General features: G+C 44.2%; 1 protein-coding gene across 1 annotated transcript in view; it reads left to right on the top strand.

Annotated features, from left to right (window-relative positions):
- Nucleotides 1-29: 29 nt before the first annotated feature.
- Nucleotides 30-26,186, top strand: part of Mrpl13 (mitochondrial ribosomal protein L13) — a 27,080-nt gene continuing 923 nt past the window's right edge. Inside the window, exons 1-6 of the mRNA XM_010619502.3 lie at nucleotides 30-128; nucleotides 3,385-3,508; nucleotides 13,618-13,711; nucleotides 16,508-16,568; nucleotides 20,109-20,195; nucleotides 21,564-21,685. Of these exons, the coding sequence (XP_010617804.1) occupies nucleotides 102-128; nucleotides 3,385-3,508; nucleotides 13,618-13,711; nucleotides 16,508-16,568; nucleotides 20,109-20,195; nucleotides 21,564-21,685 (515 nt within the window). The 5' untranslated portion in view covers nucleotides 30-101. The remainder of the gene's footprint in view (nucleotides 129-3,384; nucleotides 3,509-13,617; nucleotides 13,712-16,507; nucleotides 16,569-20,108; nucleotides 20,196-21,563; nucleotides 21,686-26,186) is intronic.

Consider the following 26,186-nt stretch of genomic DNA (forward strand, 5'->3'; position numbering starts at 1 on the left):
TAGGAACCATCGAGCTTGGGTATGTGCGTTTCCCGCCGAGCGAGTCCCGTTGACGGCCCGGCTTGGCTTCCGGGACCTGAAGGACCTGAGGGCGGGGAAGCATGTCGAGCTTCTCCAGGGCTTCCCAGGTGAGCCCGGGCTGCTGCGGCTTGACGCTGGCGCTCAGACTGGCAGCAAGAGCAGTGGTCCGGCGGATTTAGTAACGGAGATGCATCAGGAGGGAGAAGCCGGAAGCGGCTTCCGGGAGATGCCCTTGGGAAGGCACAGGCAGGAGGCTCCAGGCTCTGGCCGCCTGTTTTGTCCTCGTCCCTCTCTCTTTCCACTCAGCGCTTTTTATGTCCTTTTTTTCCCCCGGGAGGAAATAGGAGAGAGGGTCAGGGAGGTCGTTAGGATCGAGTCAGGAGCGCTGGAGAGCCTGCTTGGAGGGCTTGGTTTCGGGGCGACACGGCGAGGCTTGAGTAGGTTGCGGGGTGACAATCCAGCGCTCCTTCAAGGGTGGCCGTTTCCTCGGAGGGTTTGTTACCTGACTGTGATGAGGTAGATGCAGGAAGTGAAAGTAAACATTTTGAAATGTTTACAGTAGTTTGACATTTGTACTTTTAAAAAAAAAAATCAAAGTGCTTTTTCTTTAAAATGGTCGAACTATTTAGTCTCCAGTGGATGGGAGGAAACTGAACCCTTGCTTCTGCATAGGCCAGTTTGAAGTTTATGGTAATGAAATTGAAAATAAAACCTAGGCCCAGGGCGGTGGTGCATGCCTATAATCCCAGGGCTCCGGGAAGCTGAGGCAGGAGGATCATATTCACGCCCAACCCAGGCAAGACGCTGCCTCAAAATAAACTTTACAGTGGGCTGGGGATGCAGCTCAATGGGAAGGTTCTGAGTTCAATCCCACTTCTGCAAACGCATAGACTAGGAGTCTAGTTTTCTAGCATTGTCTAACCTTTTGTATACGGAATTTTCTTAGACACTGGTGAGTTCCGCAAAAACAGTGATCTCTATCAGAGGCAACCTAGAGGTCTGAGGCAAATCTTTAAAACTTAAAATAGCTCACTTTCAGCCATACTTTCCCAACTATAACTCTCTGGAATTGAATTCCTGAATGGTCTCCAGTGTGACACTCCACTTTCCGTATGATAGGCCTACTCAGTGAGAATAACTAAGAGCGATTTCCTTTTTCTAGATGTAGAAACAAAAGCAAACACTTGTAGTGATAGCCTTTTTCTTTTCTTTTCTTTTCTGTTTTCTATTAAGGAAAGAATTAGGAGGGGGTGAAGGGAGGGCAGGGATAAAGGAGAAAATGAGAACCAATACCTGTCATGTAAAGGTACAAGATCCCAATAATGAATGTAACTGTACTGTATACCTAGAATGTACCAATAAACTCAGTGAGGAAAAAATTAATTAATTAATTTTTAAGAAGAGAAAAGTATTAGTGCATCTTAGCTGCAGCGAGTAGCAGGTTACATTTTGTCGTATTTGTACATGTATATAACATACTTTAGTCATTTTCACCCTCTGTCGCCCCCACCATTCCTTCCTCTTATCATGTGACCTAGTGTGAATCATGTTTTCCTTTTCTTAGTCCCTATTAACTGTATAAAATACTGAGTTTCAAAGTGTATATTTTGATCATACACATCCCCTTTTTATACCTCTTACACCCTCATCTTTCCCTTATTCCCTTCCTGTTGTCTAATCATGGTCTCTCTTCTACTTTCTTGTCATCTTTTTTGACCCCCTATATTAGGGACAACATGCGATACTTGTCTTTCTGAGTGGCTCACGGTGATCTCCAGTTCCATGCATTTTCCTGTAGATGACCAAACTGCTCTTTTTGACAGCTGAGTAACACTAGTGCGTCTATACACCACGAGTCTTCTTCCACTCATCTGCTGATAGGCGCTTAGGCTGGTTACATATCTTGGCTTTTGAGAATCGTGCCACAGTAAGCAGGTGTGCTGGCCTCCCTGTCGTCTGTAACTTCAGTTCCTTAAGTGTGTTCCAAGGAGGAGTAGAGCTGGATCAAATGGCAGCTCGGTTTTTAGGTTTTGGGGGAACCCCCATTCTACGTTCCATATAGGCTGTACCAATTTACATTTCCACCAACAGCATAGAAGAGTTCTTCCCCCTACCCTCACCCGTGCAACCTCGCCAGCATTTATTCTTATTTTATATTTTTCATATGACTGGGGTGAGATGGAATCTCAGTGTGGTTTTGATTTTCATTTCCCTAGTGGCTAAACGTGTTGAACATTTTTTATATATTAAGTGGCCAGTTGTACTTTTTAGAAGTGTCTTTTCAGTTCATTTGCCCATCTATTGATTGGGCTGTTTAATTTTTTCATTTTTTGAGTACTCATACCAGATATTAATCTTCTGTCAGAATAGTAGCTGGCAAATTTTCTTCCATTCTGCGGTTTTTCTCATTCTGTTCATTGTTTCCCTTACTATGAGAAGCTTTATTTGATATAGTCCGGTTTGTTGATTCTTGCTACTATTTCTTAGACTACTGGAGTCCTATTCAGGAAGTCTTTGCACATGTCTATGGTTTCAAGTGTTTCCCCTGGTTTTTTGTTTGTTGGTTGGTTTTATCAGTTTCAAAGTTTCAGATCATAGGTCTGTGGTCCATTTTTAATTGATTTTTTGTAGGGGGTAAGAGATAGGGATCTACTTTCAGTCTTCGCGTGGATATCCATTTTCTCAACACTCTGTTGAAGTGGTTGTCTTCTCTAGTATGTATTTATGGTTCCTTTGTCCAGAATCAGATGGCTGGAGTTGTATGGATTTGTGTGTGTGGCCTCTGTTCTGTTATTGGTCTGTGTGTCAGTTTCTGTTCTGATCCCATACTGTGTTTCCTACTGTGGCTTATAGTATAGTTTCAGATCAGGTATCGTGAGGTCTACAGCCATGCTGTTTTAACAGGATTGTTTTGGGCTATTCTGGGTTTTTTGTGTTTCCATGTAAATTTCAGGATTGCTTTTTCTCATTCTGTGAAGAATGTTGGTATTTTGATGGTGAGTGTGTTAAATCTGTAGGTAGCACGACCTTTTTAATAAGATTAATTCTGCCAATCCACGAACATTTGATTATTCATAGAACAATCTTTTCTGTCTTGTAGTGTCTTCAGTTTCTTTGGTGTCATTGTAGACCTCTTTCATTTTTATTTTTTTAAGTTACTGTGAAGAGAATTTTTTTCGTTTCTTAGCTAATTCATTATTGGTGTGTAGAAAAGTTGTTGACTTAATGGTGGTTTTATATGTTACATAGTCATGTTTCAAAGTAATTGTTGACAGTACCTATAAAATGCATGAGAGCAAGCAGCAATAATCCAATTCCTTCCATTTTAATTAGAGTTCTCTTCATTTTTTTCTTTTGCTCAAGCAATGGGCCACTTTTGCCCGAATGTGGTATCTCTTAGACGGGAGAATGCAGCCCCCCGGCAAGCTGGCTGCTATGGCATCAGTAAAGCTTCAAGGGCTGCACAAACCTGTGTACCACCAAATAAGTGAGTATCCCTGTCGCTCACACCGCAGTGAGTGTCACCAGACCTGCCCTGACTGCGCAGGTGTTCTCGTGCCCAAGTATAACCTGATGGAACCGGACTGCGCTGGGTGAAGGACCCCTTGTTCTGAAGATTCCTCGTTCCATTCCTTCTGAGCACTTGGAAAGGCACTGGAGCTGCATTTGGCTTGTTCACGAAAAACCATGCGGGCCAGTTTCCGTGTATGCCATTACCTAACAGAATCAGCAGAGGCTCCTCTTCACTGTCTTGAGCGCCCCAGTTTGCACTGTGAATTCCCTGGAGCCCGTCTTTTCCATGATGCCACACCTTTGAGTAGAGAGTTTTTAAAATTAACCCTGCCTTACCTTTTAAAATTTCTTTTCCCAGAAAATTATGTAGAACCAGCTGGATATGAAAGCTTACATTTCATTATTTCAAATTAATAGATTTGCTTTTCTATATCCTTTTCCTAAAACAATATAAAATACAAAAGGGTCATTTCTATTCTAGAAGAGTTTGCTGGTAGATAATTCGATTTGACTTTATCTGCCAGGACTCTTCACTACCAAAGCCACATAGCAGTGTTTAGTCTATCGCAGCATCTGCTGCAACTGATAACATTTTTGTTTAACTTTAGTGTACAATATGTCAAACATACAAAGGTGCATGCATCTCTGTGTGTGCATATTGTAAAGAAAAGTCGTAACAGTGATCCTAAGTGTTCATTGAATACTCGTACAGTCAGCACTCTTCCCTACTGTTCTACCATCACAGATAATGTTGTATCAGTATTCTTGGACCTTTTTCTTGGTGCATCCGTGGAAGAATTTTTCTTCTGAGGTATATACACAGGCCAGGACTTCCCAGCAGAGGAAGAGCGGTGGTGGAGACGATTAAGTCTTCGGCCAGCAGCGTATGAGAGGCCCATTGTTCCTCATGGTCACTGGCACTGGAGCGTTGTCTCTGTACTTCTTAGTTTTGACTGCTCCAGGAGATGGGAAATGCCCCCTGTGGTTTTATGTGCATTTTCCTGAATACAGATATGTGATGAGTATCCTTAGTTTCTCAGTGTTTGTAATTTTCTCTTCTCTGAAATGTCTTTGTGTGTGTTTTGTTTATTTTTCCATTGGGTTACTTCTCTTTCACTTTTTTTATTATGAAAGTTTTAAACTTCCAAAAAAGTTCAAAGAATAGTAGGTGAACTTCGTCTTCTTCTCCAGAGTCGGTAACATTCTACCATGTTTCTTCACTCAGCCGTTGGAAACATTGCAGATTGCGCTGTCGAGCTCATAACCCAAGTGCATTAACATATATCTCCTAAGAATTGAAGTATTTTCCTGTGTAGCAAAAATGCCATTGCCACACCTAAAAAATAAACAGTAATTATATAGGTGCTTAGACATTGTGTTTTAAAATTCCCTAATTGTGCCAATAGGTTCTTCTGGCTCATTTATTTGAACTCAGACCCACCCCAAGTTGTATTAATTGCCTTTAGTTGTAATGTTCATTAGTCTTTTTTAGTGGAGAATAATCATTTTAATTTTTTCTCGTCATGAACCTTTGGAGAGTTTTACAGAAAACTTTCTCCTGGAAGTGCCGTCTTCAGCTGTTTCCTTGATGCCACTCTCTGTCTCTTCCCCTCTGATGACTCTTGTCCCCAGACCCCTCTGCTGTCCTCCACTTCTGAAACGCCCAGTTACTTCTCTTTCGGTGAGAAGTGCAGCCTGGGTGTGGAGTCGTGACTGATTTCCATCCTGCAGCCCTGGCCGCCCATCCAGTGTGCCTCTCCGGTGTTGACCCGTATCACAGACGCGCATGGCCAGTTCGCTCCCCAGACCGCAGAGCCTCTTAGGCCTCTAGCAGACGCTTAGTAGACATCTCCAGTGAGGAAGCCTGTTTGGAGACAGCTTGCTCCTTCCTGTATCTCCGCTCTCAGTTCTTTTAGTTCTTCTGGCCTGAAACTTTTGCCTCATCTGTGATTCCTCCTCCCCTATAAATATAGTTATTTAAAAGATTAGAAAAAAAATCTGACATCTGGCACATCTCGTTATTGCTCCCTTCGCCCCTGAAATTTGAGGCTGCTATGCTCTTGTCCTTTTCAGATGAAAGAATAAAAGCCGAAGTTTCGCCAGTGCTCTTCAAGAAGTTCTACCTGTGGCCCTGTTACTTCTCTGATGTTGTTCCCGCCTCTCAGTCCCTTGAGCAGTCCTCTCGGCCTGCTGCTCTTTTTTCTTTTGTTTGTTTGTGTTGTTATTTGTTGGTTGGTTTCTTGAGGCATAGTCTCACTGTGTAGTTCAGGCTGGCCTTGAGCTCACAGTGATCCTCCTGCCTCTGCCTCCCGAGAGCTGGGATTGCAAGTGTGCAGCATCATGCCCAGCTTCTACTGCTTTTTAGTTAACTTGCTTGCCAAGCACATTTTTGCCTCAAGGCCTGTTCACACTGTCCCTGCTGCCTGGGTGTTCCCAGCCAGTTATCTGCCTGGCTCACTCCTTCACACAGGTTTCTTCCAGTCATTTGTGTTGGGAACTAAGCCTTCTCTCATCCCTCTTGTCTGTTCATCCTTCCTAGATGTTTACTTTGCTACTTTTCTTTAACAGCATTTATGTATCATCTGATATGTTTTCTCTACCTATTTCCAGACTAAGTTTCAGAAAGACGGAGACTTTACCTATCTTGTTGACGGCTATTTCTCCAGTACCTGATATATAATTGGGATGCAAGAAATGTTTTTTGCATTTATAAATATCAGTTCTGAAAAATGAACAAAATATTTTCAGCTAGGACTTTGCCATTTAAGCTCAGCTAGGTTTTTAGATCTGTGGTGCTGTGGGAAAGTATTTCTGGATTATTTGATTTGGGTAAGAGCAGGGACTTATGATCTTTCCTGCTTTTGTTATACTTGCTGCTCTGTCTTTTTTCTCCACTTGACATGAACGTTTCAATAACATATCAGAGGGAGCCCACATACTCTGAAAGGAACTAGGGATTTCATTGTGTTAATCGTTGTTTTTCCAGTGCTAGGTCCAGTCGCCTGTGATAGATGCTGTCAGAAGTAGTGTGTGTGTGACCTGACACTTTGAAAGAGATGTTTTATGGATGCATTCGGTTCTTGACGTTGCCTGGAGTTATGTTCTGAAGTCAGTGTCTAAGGACACTGGATTAGAGAATATTGAGTCCTTACTTCCAGGGAAACTTGGGATTGAGTCCTTCTGTTTCTGACATTTTTATCAACCTGTCAGTATATTACCTTGCTCCCTGGGTTCAGTTTAAATACATCTTAAATGTATGTGTTGTTGGTCCTTTAACTGTGAACTCTCGACCGAGGCGCTGTAGCTCGTAGCTTAGTGAAGTTCATCTGATACCCATATTGTCTTGGTAAGGCACACCACAGCCTCCTGCCGCCTAGCAGCAGCCCAGACCTCCAGTACCAGACGCAGAGGGCGTCTTAAACAGTAAAGTTACTATCAGGAATACACATATGCAAGAATGTGACACTTACTAGGCCACCTGAGGACACCTGTTTCCACTCAGGTGAAACAGAAAGCCGGGGTGGCCTTGTTCAGCCTCAGCTGGAGATGCCAAGCAGCTCAACTTTCTGCTGCGCCGAGCATGACATGAGCAACTGCAAGAGCATTTCAAGTACTGATGTTTGGGTTGCACAGAAATTGTATCAACTAGGCACATCTGCAAATAAGGAGTCTGTGAATAAGATTAACCACTTTCAAAGTAAAATAGCGATCAGCATGTGTGTACCTTCATTCATGATAAATACTTTAAAAATATTTTTGGCACAGCAGGAAAATCCCCTAGTCGTGGAGTTCCCAACTCACAGAATAGTGTAATTCCTTAGAACTGCAGAGACTTTGTTTGGCTGCCTGAGATGAATACACTGAAATCAGGAGAAGAAGGCGACCTTCTCCCCGTCATTCATGACAGCATGGGACCCCTGAGCGTCTGCGTTCCTCCTGTGGGAAGCCCTTCCACTGTGGTAGGACAGTTCAAATTCGCAATCCACAGCCACTTCCACCCTTCCTTCCCTTCTGCTGGTTCCCCTAGCGATGGTACCAGGACGTAGTGAGCAAAGTTGCTGAGGCTGCCTTTGTAGGAATGCAAATGGTACGGAATGTGAGGGAAAGTGGATTGGTGGTACTCACCTAATTCCCACCCCTGAGTGTAGCAGCTGTTTGTCCACGGGGGATCCTCTTCCATACTCGGAGGATGCTGTTGCGGTATTCCCTGGATACCGATGGATACACACTCTTTTAGAACACCAGGAGAGTTATTGTGACCACCTGCCAGGCCAACCTCTTCCAGGAATGGAGAACAGCTTTTCTATGAAACCAGAAATTTATCTCTTAAGGACTGAATTGCATTTTTGCCTGACTGTGTTGGATATGTAGTTTACATCAGCAAAACATGTCACAACCGCAAAAGTCAAAATTTAGCAATTTTCAATTTGCAAATCCATTGTCAGTGTACAAATACAAGAATCAGTTTCCAGCATATATTAGCTTCATAAGCATTTATTAAACATGCATTGTGGGCTCATGACCACTATACTTATGTTTATTTGGAAACTGATGTGCATTTTCCCAGGAAGATAATAGAAATGATGGTTGTGTTTCTGGGAATAACTATAAAAGTTTACCGATAATATCGGAATGTGACACATATATTGCACTACTTTATCTAGTGGACCTTTGTGAATGTGGTGAAAAACTGGCTTTCCATTTATAAAGGTTTTTTTTTTGTTTGTTTTGTTGTTTTTGCAGTGCTGGGCATCAAATGTGGTGCGTGCCAGGCAGGCACTGTACCGCTACACTGTCCCCTGACCCCTATAAAATTTTTTTTTTTTTAATCAGAAATATGAGTCAAGGTGGAAATAATGTAAAACAAGTAAAAGAATTCCCTCACCCTCCTAAGAAGAACTGTCCATCTGAATTTGGGACTGGAAAGCTTTTGAATGTGTGTTATTTTTTACTGATAATGGGAATGTCACATGGCGGTTTGTGGAGCATGACTTAAATATCCAAGAGGACTCTCCACCTTTCATGGTCAGCAGGCTGATTCACTAAGGCAAACTGCACATTTAAAGAAGCAAAGGAACATGTTGCTGCAGATGATCTTCATGTCCCCGGTCTGCAGGGAATGAAAAAGTGACACACAGTTCTCACGGGTTAATGCCAAGAATGCTAGCAGGCCACACGGTTCAGCAAAGATCAGATTTATGGCCTCATCTCCGGTGTTCTGCCTTGTGAATTTTGGTGCCCCCTCAGACCTGCCTGACGTAATTCTCTGTCGCTCTTAAGAGCCAGTCTGTTCAAGTCTTAATTATCATATCATTTTCATTTTGCAATCTAAATGGTGCGTCCATACTTCATCTCACTCGTAGAATATCCTACAGAGAATGGAAGGGAACTTTTGCTTCAGCTTGTATCTAGAATACTTACTCCTTGGGAAGTGAGTATTTGGAAACCGACGGTAACAGCGTGCCTCGTTCCTATGGTGGTGTCTTCACCCTGGATTTTATGGTAACTGTGTGACCACCTGTCACACTGGCCACACACCAGTTCAGGGTACCAAAAGTCATGTTGAAATAGGTAGTTAGAGACAGGCATAAAGGCCAAAGCTAAACTCTGCTGTTTATTGCTAACTTGAAATAGCTGTTTTCAAACGTTTCTCAAGCCACATCTTAATACTTAAAGCAGCGCTGCACTGGTTGAAGGACAGGGAAGATGTCAGCCCCTCCCCTAAGTTTCCTCCTAAGGCCTCCAGTACTCTGGCGGGTGCAGTGGAATCAGTGTGCTAAAGCAAAGAGCTTTTCTCCAGAAGGGAGAATGAGAGACTGCAGACTGGAAGGGAGTAGCCCGCCACAACAGTGTGTTCGGCAGGGAAAGAAAAGCTTATAGATTGTGTTTTATGTATTCTATTCGAACACTGAATTTATCGAGACATAGGATTAAAACAAGTTACCTTTGGGCTCTACGATTACATGAGGTGCCATTCGCTTACACGAGTGGCACCCACTCGCTTCCAGACGTTTATTAGTATGGCGGACTGCTGAAGGCAGATACATGTTTTTGGTGGACTCTGTAATCCATGTAGCCAACACATGACTTCTGCCTGGAATATATAGAGCTTTTGAAACTCAACCATTAAAATCTAATTCAAAAATGGGCAAAATGTGTAAACAGAAGGTAAAAAGCACATGAAAGGATGCACACTGTAAGCCGTAAGGGAGGTGCAAATTAAAACCACACATCTATCAGAATAGCTAAAATAAAAATAGTGATCACAAATGCTGGCAAAAGGGCAAAGAAACCAGAATACTCATTTGTTGCTGGTGCAAATGTAAACTAGACAGCCTGGGAGGTGGTATGACAGTTTCCTACAAAACTAGACTTAAGCTTACTGTAACAACATAGCAAATGCACTCTTAACTTATGCCAGAGAAATTCATGGGATGATACCGTGTCAATTAATAATGCCTACCCTAAAACTCTATCCCCCCACTTTTATCTGCTCCTGGCAGATTGCATACTATTTACCTGATTCTTTATGGTCTAACGCCTTCCACCAGGGCAGTGATGGCGAACCTTTTAGAGCTTCCGTGATAACAAACATCCAGCTTCAGGCACACGTGCCATAGGTTCGCCAACACTGCACTAGAATATAAGCTTCATTATGAACAGGGACGTCAATAACATGTATTGCTGTATTTCTAGCAGCAAGAGTCCCGGCCATAAGTATGTGATAAGTAATAAGTGGATTAACTATCCATCAGTGGAAGGGGATTACCAAGAGATTTTGGAAGAACTCGATACTCCCACCAAACTGAGCGGGTGTCTTTGCATCTGCCCTTGAATGGACCCTACCTGTTGCAGAAAGTTGAGAGTGAATAGCAGGAATTCTTAACACTTCCTCACTCTGTCATAGAAGGGCTGCGCAATGCAGAGTCTTCAGCGTGGAGCTTATAAACTAGTCGGAGGGAACAACATGATACAAACACCAAAACAAAGTAGAACCCAGTGTTGAAAGAAATTCAGGCATCTGAAGCATCCAAGGGAGTTACTTCCATACCAGGAAGGGCTTGGTGGAGGAACTGATATTTATGTGGGAAGTTGAACAGTGTATAAAGTGGAACAGGTTTGGGAATAGATCTGGAACAGACGCAACTGGAGGCATGGGTATTTATGCCTCTGTGTGTGTGTGTGTGTGTGTGTGTGTGTGTGTAGAATAGAGCTCGCCGTGGGGTAGTGCTTCGGGGAATAGAAGTAAGGGGTGGTGTAGGCTTGCCTCACCTTCCCTCTAGGAGGTCATGTGGGAAATGAGGCTGGAGAGTCGTGTCCTATAATGTGGGTCTCCTTGAACACCTCGCTGAGAGCTGGCACCTGGGGAGGTTCAGAGGGGACAGCGATTCGGAGAAGAGGTCCTGGGGTCTCAGCTTGGTAGACAGGGCTGCACGGTGAGCTAATGAGTGACAGCGTTGCTTCCCTGTGGTGCCTCCCCACCAGCCCTTCACCATGCTGCTTGTCGTAAAAAGGGTAAGATTAGAGTTGGATTTGAATCTTAACTTTTCCACTCATTGGCCGGCCGTATAATCTTAGCCAAGGTGTGGTCCCCTCAGACTTGGGCTTGCTCGTTGGAGAATAGAAGTTGAGGTACATAAGCACCCAGATGAGACATTCTGAGACCGCCCAGCTAGGACTTTGCAGTGGGAACTCCTGAGTAAGCGTTTCTTCCCCTCCTCCCAGGCAGTTTTGAGGGAAAAAAATCTTAGTTCTGGCTCAGAGGAGAAAATGGACCAAAATGGTGACAGCGTGCACCTGAGAAGCTCCCCGTGTATATACCCACAATGAGGCCATCGGTTCCGGGACGTGAGTCCTGCTCTCATCGTACCTCTGGGTTACAGCCACCTGTCACCTTATCCTCCCTGCGTCCACACCCAGCCAGGTCGGGGAGACCTGCACAACAGGACACAGCTCTGCCTCATTTGCCAGTTCCTTCCCACACTACTCGTGCTCGTATTCCCTTGGATGATGGGTTTCAATTGATTTGGCCGTTTAAACTCACACCTAATGGTTTCACAAAGGAGTCAGATGATGTAAGAGATCCAAAGTGGAAGTTTTGCAAATTATCTTATAATTCCTATTTTTAAAAATTGCTTACTAAACTTTTATAAGCTTTTATCAATTCAAACTAAATTTCTCTTTGAAATATCTCTTGTTCAGTAGAGCTTTGATTTATCTAATTTGATACATGTATATTAATTAAATTTTTTAATAAAAAGTTTGAAACATTTAACTTAGAAATTTGGGCAAAGTGATGATGATATTCCATGATTATGTACAGCCTTTCACAGTTATATTAGCTTTGCTAGTATGCAATACAGTTAAAAGCAAGTTCTTGCTGGTTTGTCATATTTAGTGTTAGGGAAATGCTTTCTCTCTTTTTCTAACTGCACAGGGATATCTATTGTTTCAGCCTGGAAAAAAATCCCTTTTTAAATTTCACAGCAGAGGAGCTAAAAACATCACTCATTGAATAATAGGGAAATGCTTCTGAGAGTGATTTAATAAAGATGCGGCCTGGATCACCAAGGGCAGATAGGTTTCCGGGATAAGCTGTCCAGGCCCTAGAGCGGAAAGGACGGTTTCCATGTGATCGCAGTACTCCGTCTGACGTCCCTTGGAAGATCCTTTTTGGTCTTTATAAGCGTTTGGGGGTTTGGGGGGATGCTGGTTTTTGGGTGGCTCAAGATACTTTCTACATATTTAAAGCTTAAACAACATTTTAAAAAGGAGTTCAGTTTTAGTGGAAAGATTAAAGAATCCATTTTTTCTTCAGGTAGCTACCAGGGAAAGAACTCAATGTCGAGTAGCTCAGAATGTGAACTTTGGCACGTCTCTTGCTCTTCTAAGGCCTCAGCTTCTTCAGCTGTGACATGGATGGAAGCCGAGGGAATTTCCGCGTTCTTTGCAGTGATCTTATTATCTTCTTAACTAGTTTATTTTTCTGAAGCGTTTGCCCCGTTGCCAAAGACAAGCACCATGGGCCAAGTTTAGGAGCTTCTGTCCCTGCGTTACCAGATGCTGTCAGCTATTTTGCAGCACTTGACAGCGGCAAGCTTTCCGGGGTTTTCCTTCACACCTCCACTGCCTCCGCTCCAGCCGTGAGAAGCCCCACCCTTGTGCTGTGCAGAGCACGGATTCTGTAGTATCTGCTGTCCAAATGCAGCCGCTGCAGAGAGCCTGATAACGTAACCTTCATTCATACTTCTGACTGTTAGTGACCTTTTTTCTTAAGCTTCTAGAGTCTTTTGAAGTGTTTTTCTATTAGAGTCAGCATGTAATAAATGCTTGAGATTACTTGACTTTGTTATGAACCGTGGTTTATGTGAGAACTTCCATACTGACTTGTTTTTAGACAAACAGCCAAAGTTGGGTGTATTTTTCACTAAAAAATTAATCACACACACACACACACACACACACGCATATAATATATATTAAGGTCATTTGTCCTGTCAAGTATATTTGTAGTCATAGTTAAGAATGGCAATTTAAATTTAAAGTTAGTTGTGCTTGGAAAAAACCCGTGGCAGTAATTAAGCGTAGTAGTGTTCTGTTCTCTAAATTGGAAAAGAATAATAATCGTAATGTTTCACATGTTTTCAATTTACCTATTGATAAAATATATTGTTTTACATCTACATACATATTTTTTTCATTTTCTCTGTGTATGAGGGGAAATTGAATCAACTAAAGGTACTAATAAAAATATTTTTAGTGAAATGTAATTGTTAATGGGAAGGATAATAGGAATAACAGTAGTTTGCATTTAAAGCATGAATTGTTGTTACTGGCTTCTTTAGTAAGTGTCTTGTACTTTCCAGTGTTGAGATTTTCCAAATGTCCGGCCAACTCTCTCTATACGTGGATATTATAGAAAAATGTAATGGAACTATGTTCAATGATTTTTGATTTTGCACTGCGGTTTGATTTCTATTATTTCAATGCACTGTTTGGGCTTTGATAACTTTACAGATATTCAAGGCTACTTTTTCTTAAGCGTTTGAGTTTTCATACAGTCTTATTTCTTTCTAAATCGAGGTGACTGTGGAGATCACGTTATCATAATGAACACGCGGCACATAGCATTTTCTGGAAACAAATGGGAACAGAAAGTGTACTCCTCCCACACGGGGTAAGACATAAGGAAAGTCGTTAAAATGTGTCACTGTAATAAAGCCTTTGCTCTTATTTAGAAGGGAAAACATATTTCTAAAATTGCCATTTAAGAAAATGCTGATTTTACGCGGGTTACATGTATAATTTATTCCACCAAAACAAACACCCCGTGCCAAACACTGGCTGTTACCGTCACCGACAGCATTTCACTTGCCCGCGAGCTTCGCAGTTTCTCCGACCCAAATTACCGTCACGGTTTGGGTCAGCTCACTTCTCTCTGCTTCCCGTCGTCCATCTTGCGGTTTCCAGGTCACCCTCACTTCTGCAGTCGCACCAGGGGTTTAAGAGGTCCTCGGCCCTCTCCGGCTCAGTCTTGTTTGTCAGCAGCTCTGCCGGGGTCTTCCGCGCGGCCACACTTCCCAGAGCTGTGCCACTCGCGTGGGTCTGAGTTCCTGTCGCTAAGACCTCGTCCTCCTCAGACACGCGCCGTCCTCCGCTCCTCCGCCCCCACGAGCGCTTCAGCTGTGCTCTAGTCCCACCACGGACCTTACCTTGGCTCCGTGTTAGCCTTCATCTCCGCTCCTTTCGGATACTTTGTTATAAGATCACGACAGGGTAGAGTTAATTAAGCATACCTTCTAACGGTACATCTCCAGGCCCCCTCCCCCATTTTCTTTTGCCACAGGGTCTTGCTAAGTTGCTAAAGCTGGGCATGAACTCGGGTTCTTCCTGCCTCAGCCTCCCAGACTGCTAGGATTACAGGTGTGCATCCCCATGCCTGGCTCAGAGAACCTCTTTGTAGATCCTGTTTTTAGTCACTCTGTAGTAGTGTACTGTGGTGGTGAGAGATAGGTGGGTAGACAGACAGAATTAAACCATATGACTCACCACACTGGCTTACTGCTCAACTTTTTGAAATGAAAATGTTGGCTTTTACAAAGAGTGAGAAAGCATCTTTATCCATTAACGTTTTAACTACAGAAGGCCATGTAAAATCAAGCTGGAATGCAATGGATTTCAGCATCAGAGGAAGGATCACTAACAGGTCTTCTGACAGATGTTTCCAAACATTACTTTACCATTATATAAGAAAGCCTGGTATTTCAAATTTTACAGTAATTTAATAATGATGAAGCTCTGCTCTTTTATGGGCATCAGTATCATTTACATTCTGATGGGGCCTCCATGCTTTCCTCAGCACCTTCTATGAACGTTTCATTTATTAAATTTATTAAGAGCTTATCTACTATTATGGATTTTTTATAAAGTTTTCTGTAGGATTTTCTTACTGTTATTTTTATATGATTAAATGAACATTCACTTCTGATTGTTTAAGGACTGGCTGTTTGAGTCTGTTTGTACCTTGAACTCTCACATGTAACTTGCCCAAAATGTTTAGGCCTGAGGTGGAAGTACAGCTCACTACTAGGGGTACCGATCGAACTCATCTCATCTCGAAGACAGAACCCTTTGTATTTATCTGTGGTACCCGTTTAGTAAATGTTCAGTGAACTAAATGAACCCAAGCCATGGCTGTGGCCGACACAGATCCATCCAGGGTACCCCATGCAGAGGAAGCCTGCAGCTGTTTTCTCTCTAGCAAAAATTAAAGAGTGCTAGATTACTCGAGTCTTTCCCCTACTCAGAACTTTGCATTGGCTTTCCAGATGCTGTGGAGTAAAGTTCAGGCCCCAGAAATGCAGCATCAATGTATTATGCTGTAGACTTTACCATCCCAGTGTTAAAGATAGTCTTTAGCATAGAATTTACAGTGTTTTTCCATGGAGACAGAATACAGGAACTGAAGTCTGGACAGGTATCTCTTTTTCTGAAACTGAAATTTTGTGAAAAAGATAAAATAATACTAGTCTGAAAATTAGCTATCTTAAAATGTTTTAAATTTTTTGAAAGAAAATTATGAAAGGAATCATATTTAGATAATCTGAAGTCTTTTTATAGACTGTACTGACTTTCCAGTCTTTCTTTCTGTTCAGAGTCATAAACCTTTGCATCTATGTAGTATTTTCCATTTCTTTTATTCCCAGTTTTAATTTTTATTAGTATATGTTTGTTAGTATATGTTTTTGGCTCCGAAATCTGAAGTAGATGGAGAAGATGTTATTCTCACAGGAGTAAAATCATATGTAGACGGTACAATTAGTTGCTTAATAAACTGAGAGTCACTTGGTAAAACCTGGTTTCTGGATCTGGGAAATCCAAGTTACTAAATTAACTCATTCAATCCCAAATATTTTTATTTGCCAGTTTATCCATTTTATATAAAACTTGATCTGAACACAGTGAATGTTTTTTTAACTTGGATCCACATATAACTCTTAGCAGCCTTAAACCAACAATCAGGAAAGCGGGGTCATTCCTGTCAGAGCATGAACTTGACTTAGAACCAAGGGCTCTGGACACCAGGTTCCCTGGGCCTAACCCTGCCTTCATCCTGTTTGTCGCATTTGGGCATGAACGTGAAGTGTTCTGGCTCACTGCCATTTCTGTTTTAAATCAAGCTGTGAGAAACTACCCACAACCAATGAATGAGTGAGTAACTTAAAATTCGGAAAACAGAGCTACACCAAGAAACTTTTCCACTCGGAGAACTGCTTATGATGTAGTCACATCTGGCCACTGCAGACATTCCCGGCAGCACAGGCTGCTGCGTGATTTTCAGGACACTAATTAAGAAACAGCACAGTTAGAAACAAGTATAATGCATTAAAACAGTCTTCTTGTTACAGAGCAGTAATGAAGGATACAGTGCTGTAGCCCACTTCAGCTCTAACACCTCTGCTTCTTTTAACAGCTACCCTGGTGGATTTCGGCAGGTGACCGCCACCCAGCTTCACCTGCGGGACCCAGTGGCCGTAAGTCTCCTGGGTTCTGAAAAGTGTCTGGGGAAAAACTGGTTCAGCCACTGTCTTTTCATTCTCCTCTCTGCTAATGTAGTGATCATTCGAGGCTCCACATCCTTCCCCATGCAGGTCATCGTTTCTGTTCAGTCCCCTTGGTAGGCATGTGTGCTTTGAACTTCATCTCTGGGAATTCTCTGTGACTTGTGCTAAAGATTTATTTACCCTCTGGCAACTGCATGGAGTAATATATAAACCTGAAACTTCTTTAAGGTGAACCTTAGACGTAAGGGATTTTGAACCCCGATAGCAATAAGCAGAAATGTTCTTAGAAATTTCCCCCACTGCACACCCTGCTGTTGCCCTTCTAGAGAAATCTGCTCCTGTGAAGGGGTCCCTCAGCCCCCATGGTGACCTTTTAAATGCAAGCTCTGCCCTGTGCGGGTGCCTTCAGGCAAATGCCAGCCCTAGGACTCTTTCTGAAGCTCCTTCTCATTTCTGGCCTTCTGTTGGCTCCATGCTTTAAAAAATATTTTATGAACAATGCTGTTGCACCAGTGTTTATTGCGTCACTGTCCCTTGCATTACATACTAGAAGTTCTGATCTGTGCATCAATCCGCAGATTGTCCAGAGTGTGGTCTCCTCTCGCTCCTTCTCTTTCCTCCTTTAACTCTCACTAGAAATGGACTTTATCTCTCCTCATAGGCAGAGAGTGTTTTTAGCTGTTACTTAAAAATGTTCATGAATGAACAGTGTCAGAATCTGAAAATACTTTTTCATTTCTTACTTTTCCTAAAGTAGTGGGGGAGGTGTGTATGTGATAAGCCCTGACAGACCATTTAAAAGCTCTGTATTTTACTGCTTATTTTGAAACATTTGTATGTCTTTAAAAAATGTATGCTCAGAGATTGCTTTGTAGGCAATATTTAATGTTCTTTTTCTAACTAGTTTTTTAAAAGACTATGACAGGTCACTGTATTTAATTTTTACTACTGTGACTTGCATATATTAAAAGTTATAAAGGCTGCTGATAGTATGTACCGTAACTGGTAAAACACATACTTTTAATACTTTGTATCAATTTTTTAAATTTAAAAATTGTTTTCTATTTTTTCACTGTACACTAGGAGGCAGTATAGTCCAACTTTTTAATGTAAGAAGTTAGACATTTGGTAACAAAAATTGTTTAAAATTGTCTTTATGAATAAAAATTGAAATTATTATGAAATGTTTGATAAAGAATTAGAAATATTTCAGAGTTAAATCCATTTGCAGTTTTAACTCATTGAAAGATCTTAATTTTTTTTTAATCTTAATTTTTTTCTTCAAATTTTGCAAAAGCATGACTTGGGGGACAAGTCAGTACTCGCAGTCTGCCCGGGGCGGACGTGATTTGCCCATCGGTGCTTCATGTAACTTTTCAGAGCATTTGCTTCATTAAGGAAACCTGATTCTTAGTACAGCCTCGGAATGTTGATGAAATAGATTATTTAATATTTATTTGCTAAGTGAATAACAATAGTTTTTTTAATACATTTTATACTTTTGTAAATAGAAGATTCTCATTTCAAGTAAATACATTGAGTCCTTCCTTCATATCTTTTCTCTCTTTTATGTATTTTAGTTTAAGAGTTTCTCTGGACCTGTATTTGCTTTCTTATATTTTCTCTCTTGTGGTTAATAAGGTTATTTTGTGTGAACTAAATGCTACATGCCCTGCATCGCAGATTGTGAGGGAGGTCTGTTTGCTGACCACACCTCCTTCTGTCTTCTTCACTTTCTGGATTTCTCAGCTTATCCTTAAGTCTGCAGCCAGAGCTACTTGATTGCATCTACCTGTTTTTCACATTTTTTTTTTGTTTGTTTACCGTGTTTGTGTCTTCTTGTTAGCTTATAACTTTTTCACATGTTCTAATTTTTCCTAGTTTTAGTGTGATGTTTACTAGATATTTTTAGGTACTTATTTGATCACTCAAATAAATACAACTACATTTTTATGATCATGAAAACCAAATGTCACATGACCTACTAATACAATTGCTATTACAGTACTACTCAGAGGAGATAATGACTTGCTGACCCAGAAAAGGTGCTAAGTAGTAGTCTTAACATTGTCAGTTCTGAGCATGACTTTAAAGCATTAAAAAATGTGACTGGGTCTGGTGGCACAGGCCTGTGATCCCAGCATTCTGGGAGGCCCAAGCAGGAGGATCTCAAGTTCAAGTTGCCTGAGCAAATTAGTGACTTAGTGAGACCCTGTCTCAAAGTAAAGATTTTTATAAAGGGCCAGGAATACAGCTCAGGGTGAAGGCCCAGGGCCCGATCCCCACACTGCAAAAGAAAGCCACCCAGAGGGGAGATGTCCATGTGCACTGTGGTGGCCACTGACCACCTAGTGGGAATTGGCCACTTACAGTATTGCTTGTGTGACTGCGGAAATGGATTTGTCATTGCTTTCAACTTTGACAGTAAAATATATGTATAATAATGTCTCCAGAATAAAGTCTTAGCAGCACTAAAGTAGAAAATATCTATTGCAAGTCATTAGCTTCTGTGTGTATTAAGGTTTTGGAGTCTGATTTGATGAGAGAATAAAACGCGGAGCATGAACCCTCATTTAATGCAGCCCTGTTTAGCAGGTATTGCTTTAGTGGATTCGTCTGAGCACACATCAGATCATACCTTGAAATCTAAGTACAAACAGCGAGGACCAGTTTGCTGCACCAAGTCTCCCTGAGTACTTTCTTGAAGAGCTTGTGCTGGATTTGCGAACCTCACATGCCCAGAAGGCGTCCTAGGCCTTCTTTTGACCCAATAACACATGAAATCACATTCAGAACAGCAGTGAGAATAAGTTTAAAAAGAGAAAAGTAAATCATGGAGCAGGTCTTTTGCCACCTTGGGCCTGGGTAGTGTGGGGAGGAGAGAATCCGGTGTCCTGGTAATTACGGCGAAGATGTGTTATGAATACGATTGCGTGTGTTCGGGGAGCAGGGCGGCTCCACCCTTCGTTAGCGGAGCTCTTTGTCCTCCGGGACTCTGTCTCCCTCTGTGAAGCGAGGGCAGTTACAGTGCCACTTCACAGCACCAGGGGCATGAAAGTGAATACATCCCCCTGCCCGTCCACACAGGACGCCTTCCCAGCGCCGTGACTGGGGTGTCGCGCACTCACCGCACAGCGTCGGTCTGCTGACGCCGCCGGCGTCCCCACGTTGGAAACAGGACTGGGGTGCCCGGGCGGTGCCTCACCAGTGTCTGACCGGTGGTGTGAGCCACGGATTCACATATAAGTTTAGAGAACTTCTTAGGCGGTGGAAAATTGGCACGTGCATGGGTTATTTTTGATCTCGTCCTTTTTCCTTCTTCTAAATGAGCAGTGAATTGAAGGAAGAGAGCCTAGAGCAGACGGTGGGGTACAGAGGAGTGGGAGCCCCTTCCGCTACGAGCTTCCGTGTAACTTCAGGCCCTTCTTTCCTGTGTGCGCGCTGCTGTTCGCATCGCCGTCCCGTTTGGTCTGCTCCGTCCCTCCCGAGTCACGCCTGTCTGGTTTTCAGATTGTGAAGCTGGCCGTGTACGGCATGCTGCCCAAAAACCTGCACAGGAGGACCACGATGCAGAGGCTGCACCTCTTTCCCGACGAGGTGAGTCGGCGTCAGCCAGTTCCAACTCGGTTCTCACAGACTGACGTTGTGTGCTTTAAAATGGGTATGTATGATGTATATTTGATGTAAGGATTATTTTAAGCCATAAAATGAGCCATCACTGGACTAAAAACCCACAGGTTCCCGGGTATTTGCTTTTCACTCACTGCTTCCATTTAAAGGAGGACTGTGGTAGGAGCCCCGTTCCCCAGAGGCGCCCGTTGATGGTTTGGGCTCTGAAAAGCCGGGCATTCATTCGGCTCACTTTTTATGCGAGGAGCGGGAGCCTTCGGTGAGGCGTGGATGGAGAACTCTTTGGGGCTGATTTTTCCCCGTGACGAACCTTTACAACATTTGTACCATTCAAAATGTATTCAACTAAAAAGTACTTTTTAAAAGTCTGCTTTTATTTATTACTGTGGCGCTAGGTACTTAGCTTTTCTCTTGGTCGAAGGAAACTGGCTGGGCACGGGCTGTGGAATCGGCCGCCCGGTTCCATCCAGGTCCCCGTTGACTGGGCGTGTGGCGCGGCCTCGTGTGTGCAGGCGACGTCCTATCACAGTTTGCTCCACCCAAGCCCACAGCTGTGCAGTTGTGGCACAGCCACATCTGCTGCCTAACTCCCTTCCCACTGGGGTGATAAAAGGGGAAAGGCAGGAGCACGAAGACCACACACCAGCAACATGTTGGGTACAAATTCCACCCCAAAGGGACTTGCTTCTGCTAACGGTACTGTGGGAGTGGAACACCTAGGAACAGAACTGGTACTCCACAGCTTGTTCCCACAGATCGTCTGTTCTGAAATGAGGTCATCAGTGTCTATAAATTAGAACTGCCGCCCGCTCCGGCTCTGCTCCGACAAGCGCCGGCCTTTCCCTCCCTGCACCCAGGCTTCCCACCTCGGGCCAGGCCGCCTGCTCCCTCTGCGGTCTCCCCGCGCCCCACTTGTTTTGCTGACGAGGAAGATCTCAGGGGAGGTGGAGCGGGGTCGCCGCTGGAGCCCCGGGGGTGTTCACAAGCAGGGGCGATGCTGAGCGGACGTGAGCCCGATTGGACGGACGCCAAGTCCTGGTACCGAAAGGGGCGACCTGCGCCGGGTCGTCAGTGTTAGGATAGGGCCGGGCCAGCGCCCTTTCTCGATTGTCATGAGAGATTGAGCAAAACGGTACCCTCGGATTTTAATAAAGTAGATGACTGTTATGGCGTCACTGGTCAGTAGCACCTTTCAGGGATTTGTACAGGTGATTTTAAAGATGATCATTTTCCTCATTCTTCAGCATTCTTTCGCCTATTTTTCAATCCAGGTATCACTAATTGATTAGTGAGAAATCTGTTTTAAGAAAACTAAGGCCTGTGTGTTTGCCCTAGGACGTCCCGGAAGATCTCCTCAGGAACCTGGTGGAGGAGCTCCCGCAGCCCCGCAAGGTGCCCCGGCGCCTGGACGAGTACAGCCAGGAGGAGAGAGAGGCGTTCCCCAGAGTGTGGTCCCCGTAAGTGAGCCTGTCTTGTGTCTTTCCTTAAAGCTGCGCCCAGTCCTGTGTCCGCAGCGAACACTGAGGGCCCTGGGAGGGAAGGAGGGAGGGGATTCATCTTTACCGCCTGGAATCGCGCAGCTGCTGCCTGTGGGGGGCTCGGGGAGACAGCCCGGGGCTGCTGGTCCTGGGCCCGAAACCAAGTGACCAGATCCGATCGCGTTCCAGTGGCTTCATGTGTGAGGAGTATCGTCTAGTGAGAAGTCAGTTCTGGAATTTTAGTCTTGAGCAAATAAAAACAAACGCTTTTTCCTGTCCTCCACACAGTTTCCTCAGTCTCCGTCTCAGGGCCGTAAGCTGCTAAGATTTGACAGCCCGTCTCCCACCTGTTTGTTCCAGGCTCCTTTAAATCCACTCCCTCCGGAGATCCTGCCCCACATCGGGGTGACTTATCTCCCCATCCTGGTCTCATGACACTTTCCTTCCCGTCCGCTGCGTTTCTCCTGACAGTGACGTTTTTGCGTGAGCATCTGCTGGTTCATTTCCTTGCTAGATTTCAGGAGGGAGCCACACACCTGTCTTCTTTAGCTCGGGCGCAGTGTCCTAATCGTGACACAGTTCCCACTGTCAGCTTTCATAATTTGGGGGCGGGTAATCAGGGACCAAACTCGGGGCCTCCAGTGTGCTAAGCAGGCACTGTGCCTCTGAGCAAATCCCCACCCATCAGCGTCTTTCTCTCGTGCTTGAAGGTAGGAAAAGTGGTCTAGGAGATGGGAAGTGAGAGCCACTTTGCCTTTTTTCACAGCTTTTACCACTATGCAAAATAGTCCCCTGTATTTGTGTGCACGTTTGTGTTCTCTGCTGGCCTAGTAACAGTAATAAAAGTAGCAAGCTCTACCAAAGCATTTCAGGAGTGCTGCACACGTATCAGCAGCCTGCCTAATCCTCTGAGCAAACTCACAAGTCAGGATTTTTGTCCCCATTTTTTACGAATGAGAAAATACAGGCATAGAAAGATCTAATGATGCCTCAAGTCTCATAACCGAGTGGTAGGTCGGGGATGTGACCACTTCCGGGAAGCACCTGGAGAGCCTCCTGTGCCCCGGCTTCCTCGGGGTGCCAAGTGCTGCCCGGTATGGGGCGGGGCACGTTGTGTTCGCCACTCGCATCCCAGCTCCCGAAAATTGCCCTTGGAACCTTGGACTCACTCCTTGGAGGTGCTCAGTTAAGTGGTCTTGAAAACCTAGAAAGTTATTTCTCCTAAACAATGATGTTGAAGTTGTCATGAATTGCTTAACATGAGGTTTTTCAAAAATCCGTCAATCATTCCTTGCCTTTTATACCTAACTCCGTATCATTCTGGGCCTCAGTTTGTGCATTTGAACTAAGTTTCTTCACCTTGCAATGGACCTGCTCCACCCTTCCGGGCACGATGGAAGAGCGAGTGAGCCAACAGCTGCGAATCCTAGCGCCCCTCAAGTGCCCACCAAGTTTTAACGGGGAGCAGTTTATTATTGTAAACCCTGTATTGTTGTGTGCTTGCTGATGTAGCATTTTTGTAAATTAGTTTATTGCAGGCCGATCAGTCCCCCAATCCACCTAGAGAGGGGTACGGCGAAGGGTGACAGAGAGAAACAGCTTTCAGAGTACACGGGGGACTGTAGGGTCAGTGCCAGAGCGGGGTGCGTCATCGCAGGCTCGGGAGCAGATCTTCACAGTGCAGCCCAGCTCCTGGCGTGTGTCCCTCAGCGTGCGCTGTCGCGAGGGGCCAGGGCTGCACAGGAGAGAGGCTGGAGGGGCGAGATGTCGTCTCCCAGGGCAGGGTCCTTTATGGAGATTGTAGGTGTCGCCAGCTCTGGAAGAGAGGAGCGCCCTCCACGCGCTGCCGTGCTGGGCTGGGAGGGACTTGCTCAGAGTCCTGTGGAGCTGTCGGTCCATCCGTCTGTCCATCCCTCCCCAAGGTCAGCAGGGGCTTCCGCTCACAGACTGATAGGGGCGCGACACTAAAACTACGCGCGTTCAGCTTCACTTATAGTGATGCTGAAGACTGTACTTGTGTAAGATACGCACCGGCCGTGAGGAAAGGGTTTTACCTTTTCTAATTCCATAAGGAGCCAGGGTCTGGACAGCTTCAAGGTTTTTCAGAATTTGATGCTGGTGCAGGCATCTCCCACAAGGACAGCTCGATCTGCTCCTTGCATCCAGAAGCTGTTAGCTGGGCTCGGGCCTGAGTGGCTTCCCAGCTCCCCACCCGATCCCGTCAGCTCGGCATTGGCTTGGCCTCCGCTCTCAGTACTGCTGGTCCAGTGGCCTCAGCCGGACTGCTCCGAGCAGGACCCACTGGCCGGCTGGCAAAGCAAACGTCAGATCACTTGGGTGTCCCAGCCAGTGTGGATTCTGATGACAGAGGTGAGATCAGCCAGAATGGCTGTCACTTTCCTCACTGTTCCCTGTACAACTAAGGCTTTTTTGTTTTTGTTTTTGTGGGGGTCAGAACCAGGCCTTCTGCACACTAACCAAGCACTGTACCGCAGCTGCACCCTCAGCCCTTTTTCCTTCCCTTCTCTTTACCTTTTCTTTCCTTTCACTTTCCTTCTTCCCTCCCTCCCTTCCTTCCTTTTGAGATAGGATCTCCGAGTTGCCCAGACTGGCCTTTAACATCCTCCTGTCTCAGCCTCTTAGGAGCTGGGATTACAGGCAGGCACTACCATACCCAACTAACCTCTTTAAGGAAAATGTGATGTCCCAGATTTCCTGAAATGGTTTATTCTAAATAAGTCATCCATACAGTGGAAATGACTAAAATTCAATCCAATTAATCTTGAATTGTTTTGTGGAATAAGCATTATTCCAAGAAATATTATTTAGGAGAGAACAGACAAAAGACTTAGGGGGAATAAAATATTTTTGAGATTTATTAAATTTAAATCACATCCGAGTTCTTAGATTTACAGTGAAATGAGTTATTTTTTACTTGAAAACCATAGTCTTAGTGGGACTAATAATGCTGTCACTAATGATGACACTATTAATAATAATGGGGCAAACCATGTGGTCAATAACTTGTTTCCTTTTATTCGTACACTACATGGGATTTTTTTCACAGTTTTACAGTGTCCACTAAAATCTCTCAAGTATTCTGAAGTCAAGAGGTGAATTCTTTCATCAGAATGACCCTGCTTTTGAGATAATGTAGCTGTGCAGACCTCCATCCTTTCTGTATTTGAGTTTTCATCTGCATTGGAGATGTGCTTATTTCCCCCTGGGAGTGGCCAGTGACATTTTGCTAGGGACACGTGGTGAAGGGTCCCCGTAGACACCCGGGGGCGTGTGGAGTGCGGTGTGAGGGGGTTTCCTGTAGCACACACAGACCTGGTGGTTTCCTCATCCAAAGTAATGCAATTCTCACAAAGCACACTGCCAGAAGGCCATTTTCTGCCATTGGTGACTCTTGTCAGACGGATCACCGCTGCCGCACATTTGTTGGGTATGAAAGGTAGCACGATCTAGAGCAGGACTTAGGCTAGGGTCAGGTTAGCTCATCCCTGGAAGGGTCTGCATCTCCCACGTGTAGTTTAAAACGGTTACCTTTCTCGCAGAGGCCACGCATGCACCTATAAGTCATCTGTTATGGCCCATGTGCGTTACACAGCAGACGCACACTCTTCCTGTTCGCTGCAGTAGGACCAACACACCTGGCCAAATGTGTGCTGAGTGCATGAATGAATGCACGCTAATTCCATTCACAGAGTATGGCTCATGTTCATATTTTGGTCTTCGGCACCTAAAGCTTTCTTAATAACCACAGCCAAGGAGGAACTTTTCTTAACAGTCTGTGTTCTAAGTTCAGCTGGGTCAGGCCAGCGCTCCAGGGCTAGCAGTGAACAGCTGAGAGCAGTAACGCGGTTCTTGTACTCGGGCAGTAGACGGAGGCCTTCGTAGCTGGGCTGTCTGGTGTCCTGTGAGTATTCAGTGTGAGAGAAACTGCTGTGAGCCATTCAGGACAGTGTAACGACTTTTTGAAGGAACTCAAACTATGAAATAATTCTGCAGCTATGGCTATAATGAGCACCCCATGCTATAAATACACTATTGAGAGAAAGAAGACACTTTAAAAAAGTTCTTACGCTCATTTTGTCTGTTATGATCCTAATTCTTCGTTTTAGCTATTGTTAGAGCTAACACTTTCTTGAAATTTTTGTTTTAATTTGCTGAGGGAAATGACTCTCAGATGTGATTATGGTGATGCCTTGGTTGACAGACTTAATTCTCTGAATGATTCTGGTCACAAACCGAGTTGGCCGAGAACCAAATCAGATTTCCCCATAAGGTCAGCATTGACCCTCACCATTGAATTTGATTTGGTTCTGGTCCAGTTTGGTTTGTAACTAGAGTCATAGAAAGAATTAAGTTCATGGGCCAGGGACTTAGCTCAGTGGTTCTGCTGTCTGCCTTGCAAGCACAAGGACCTGAGTTTAATCCCCAGGACCAAAAAAAAAAAAAAAAAAAAAATTAAATT

The sequence above is a fragment of the Fukomys damarensis genome, unplaced genomic scaffold (genome assembly GCF_012274545.1).
Source record: "Fukomys damarensis isolate Sample0158 unplaced genomic scaffold, DMR_v1.0_HiC HiC_scaffold_5, whole genome shotgun sequence".
Taxonomy (NCBI): Eukaryota; Metazoa; Chordata; class Mammalia; order Rodentia; family Bathyergidae; genus Fukomys; species Fukomys damarensis.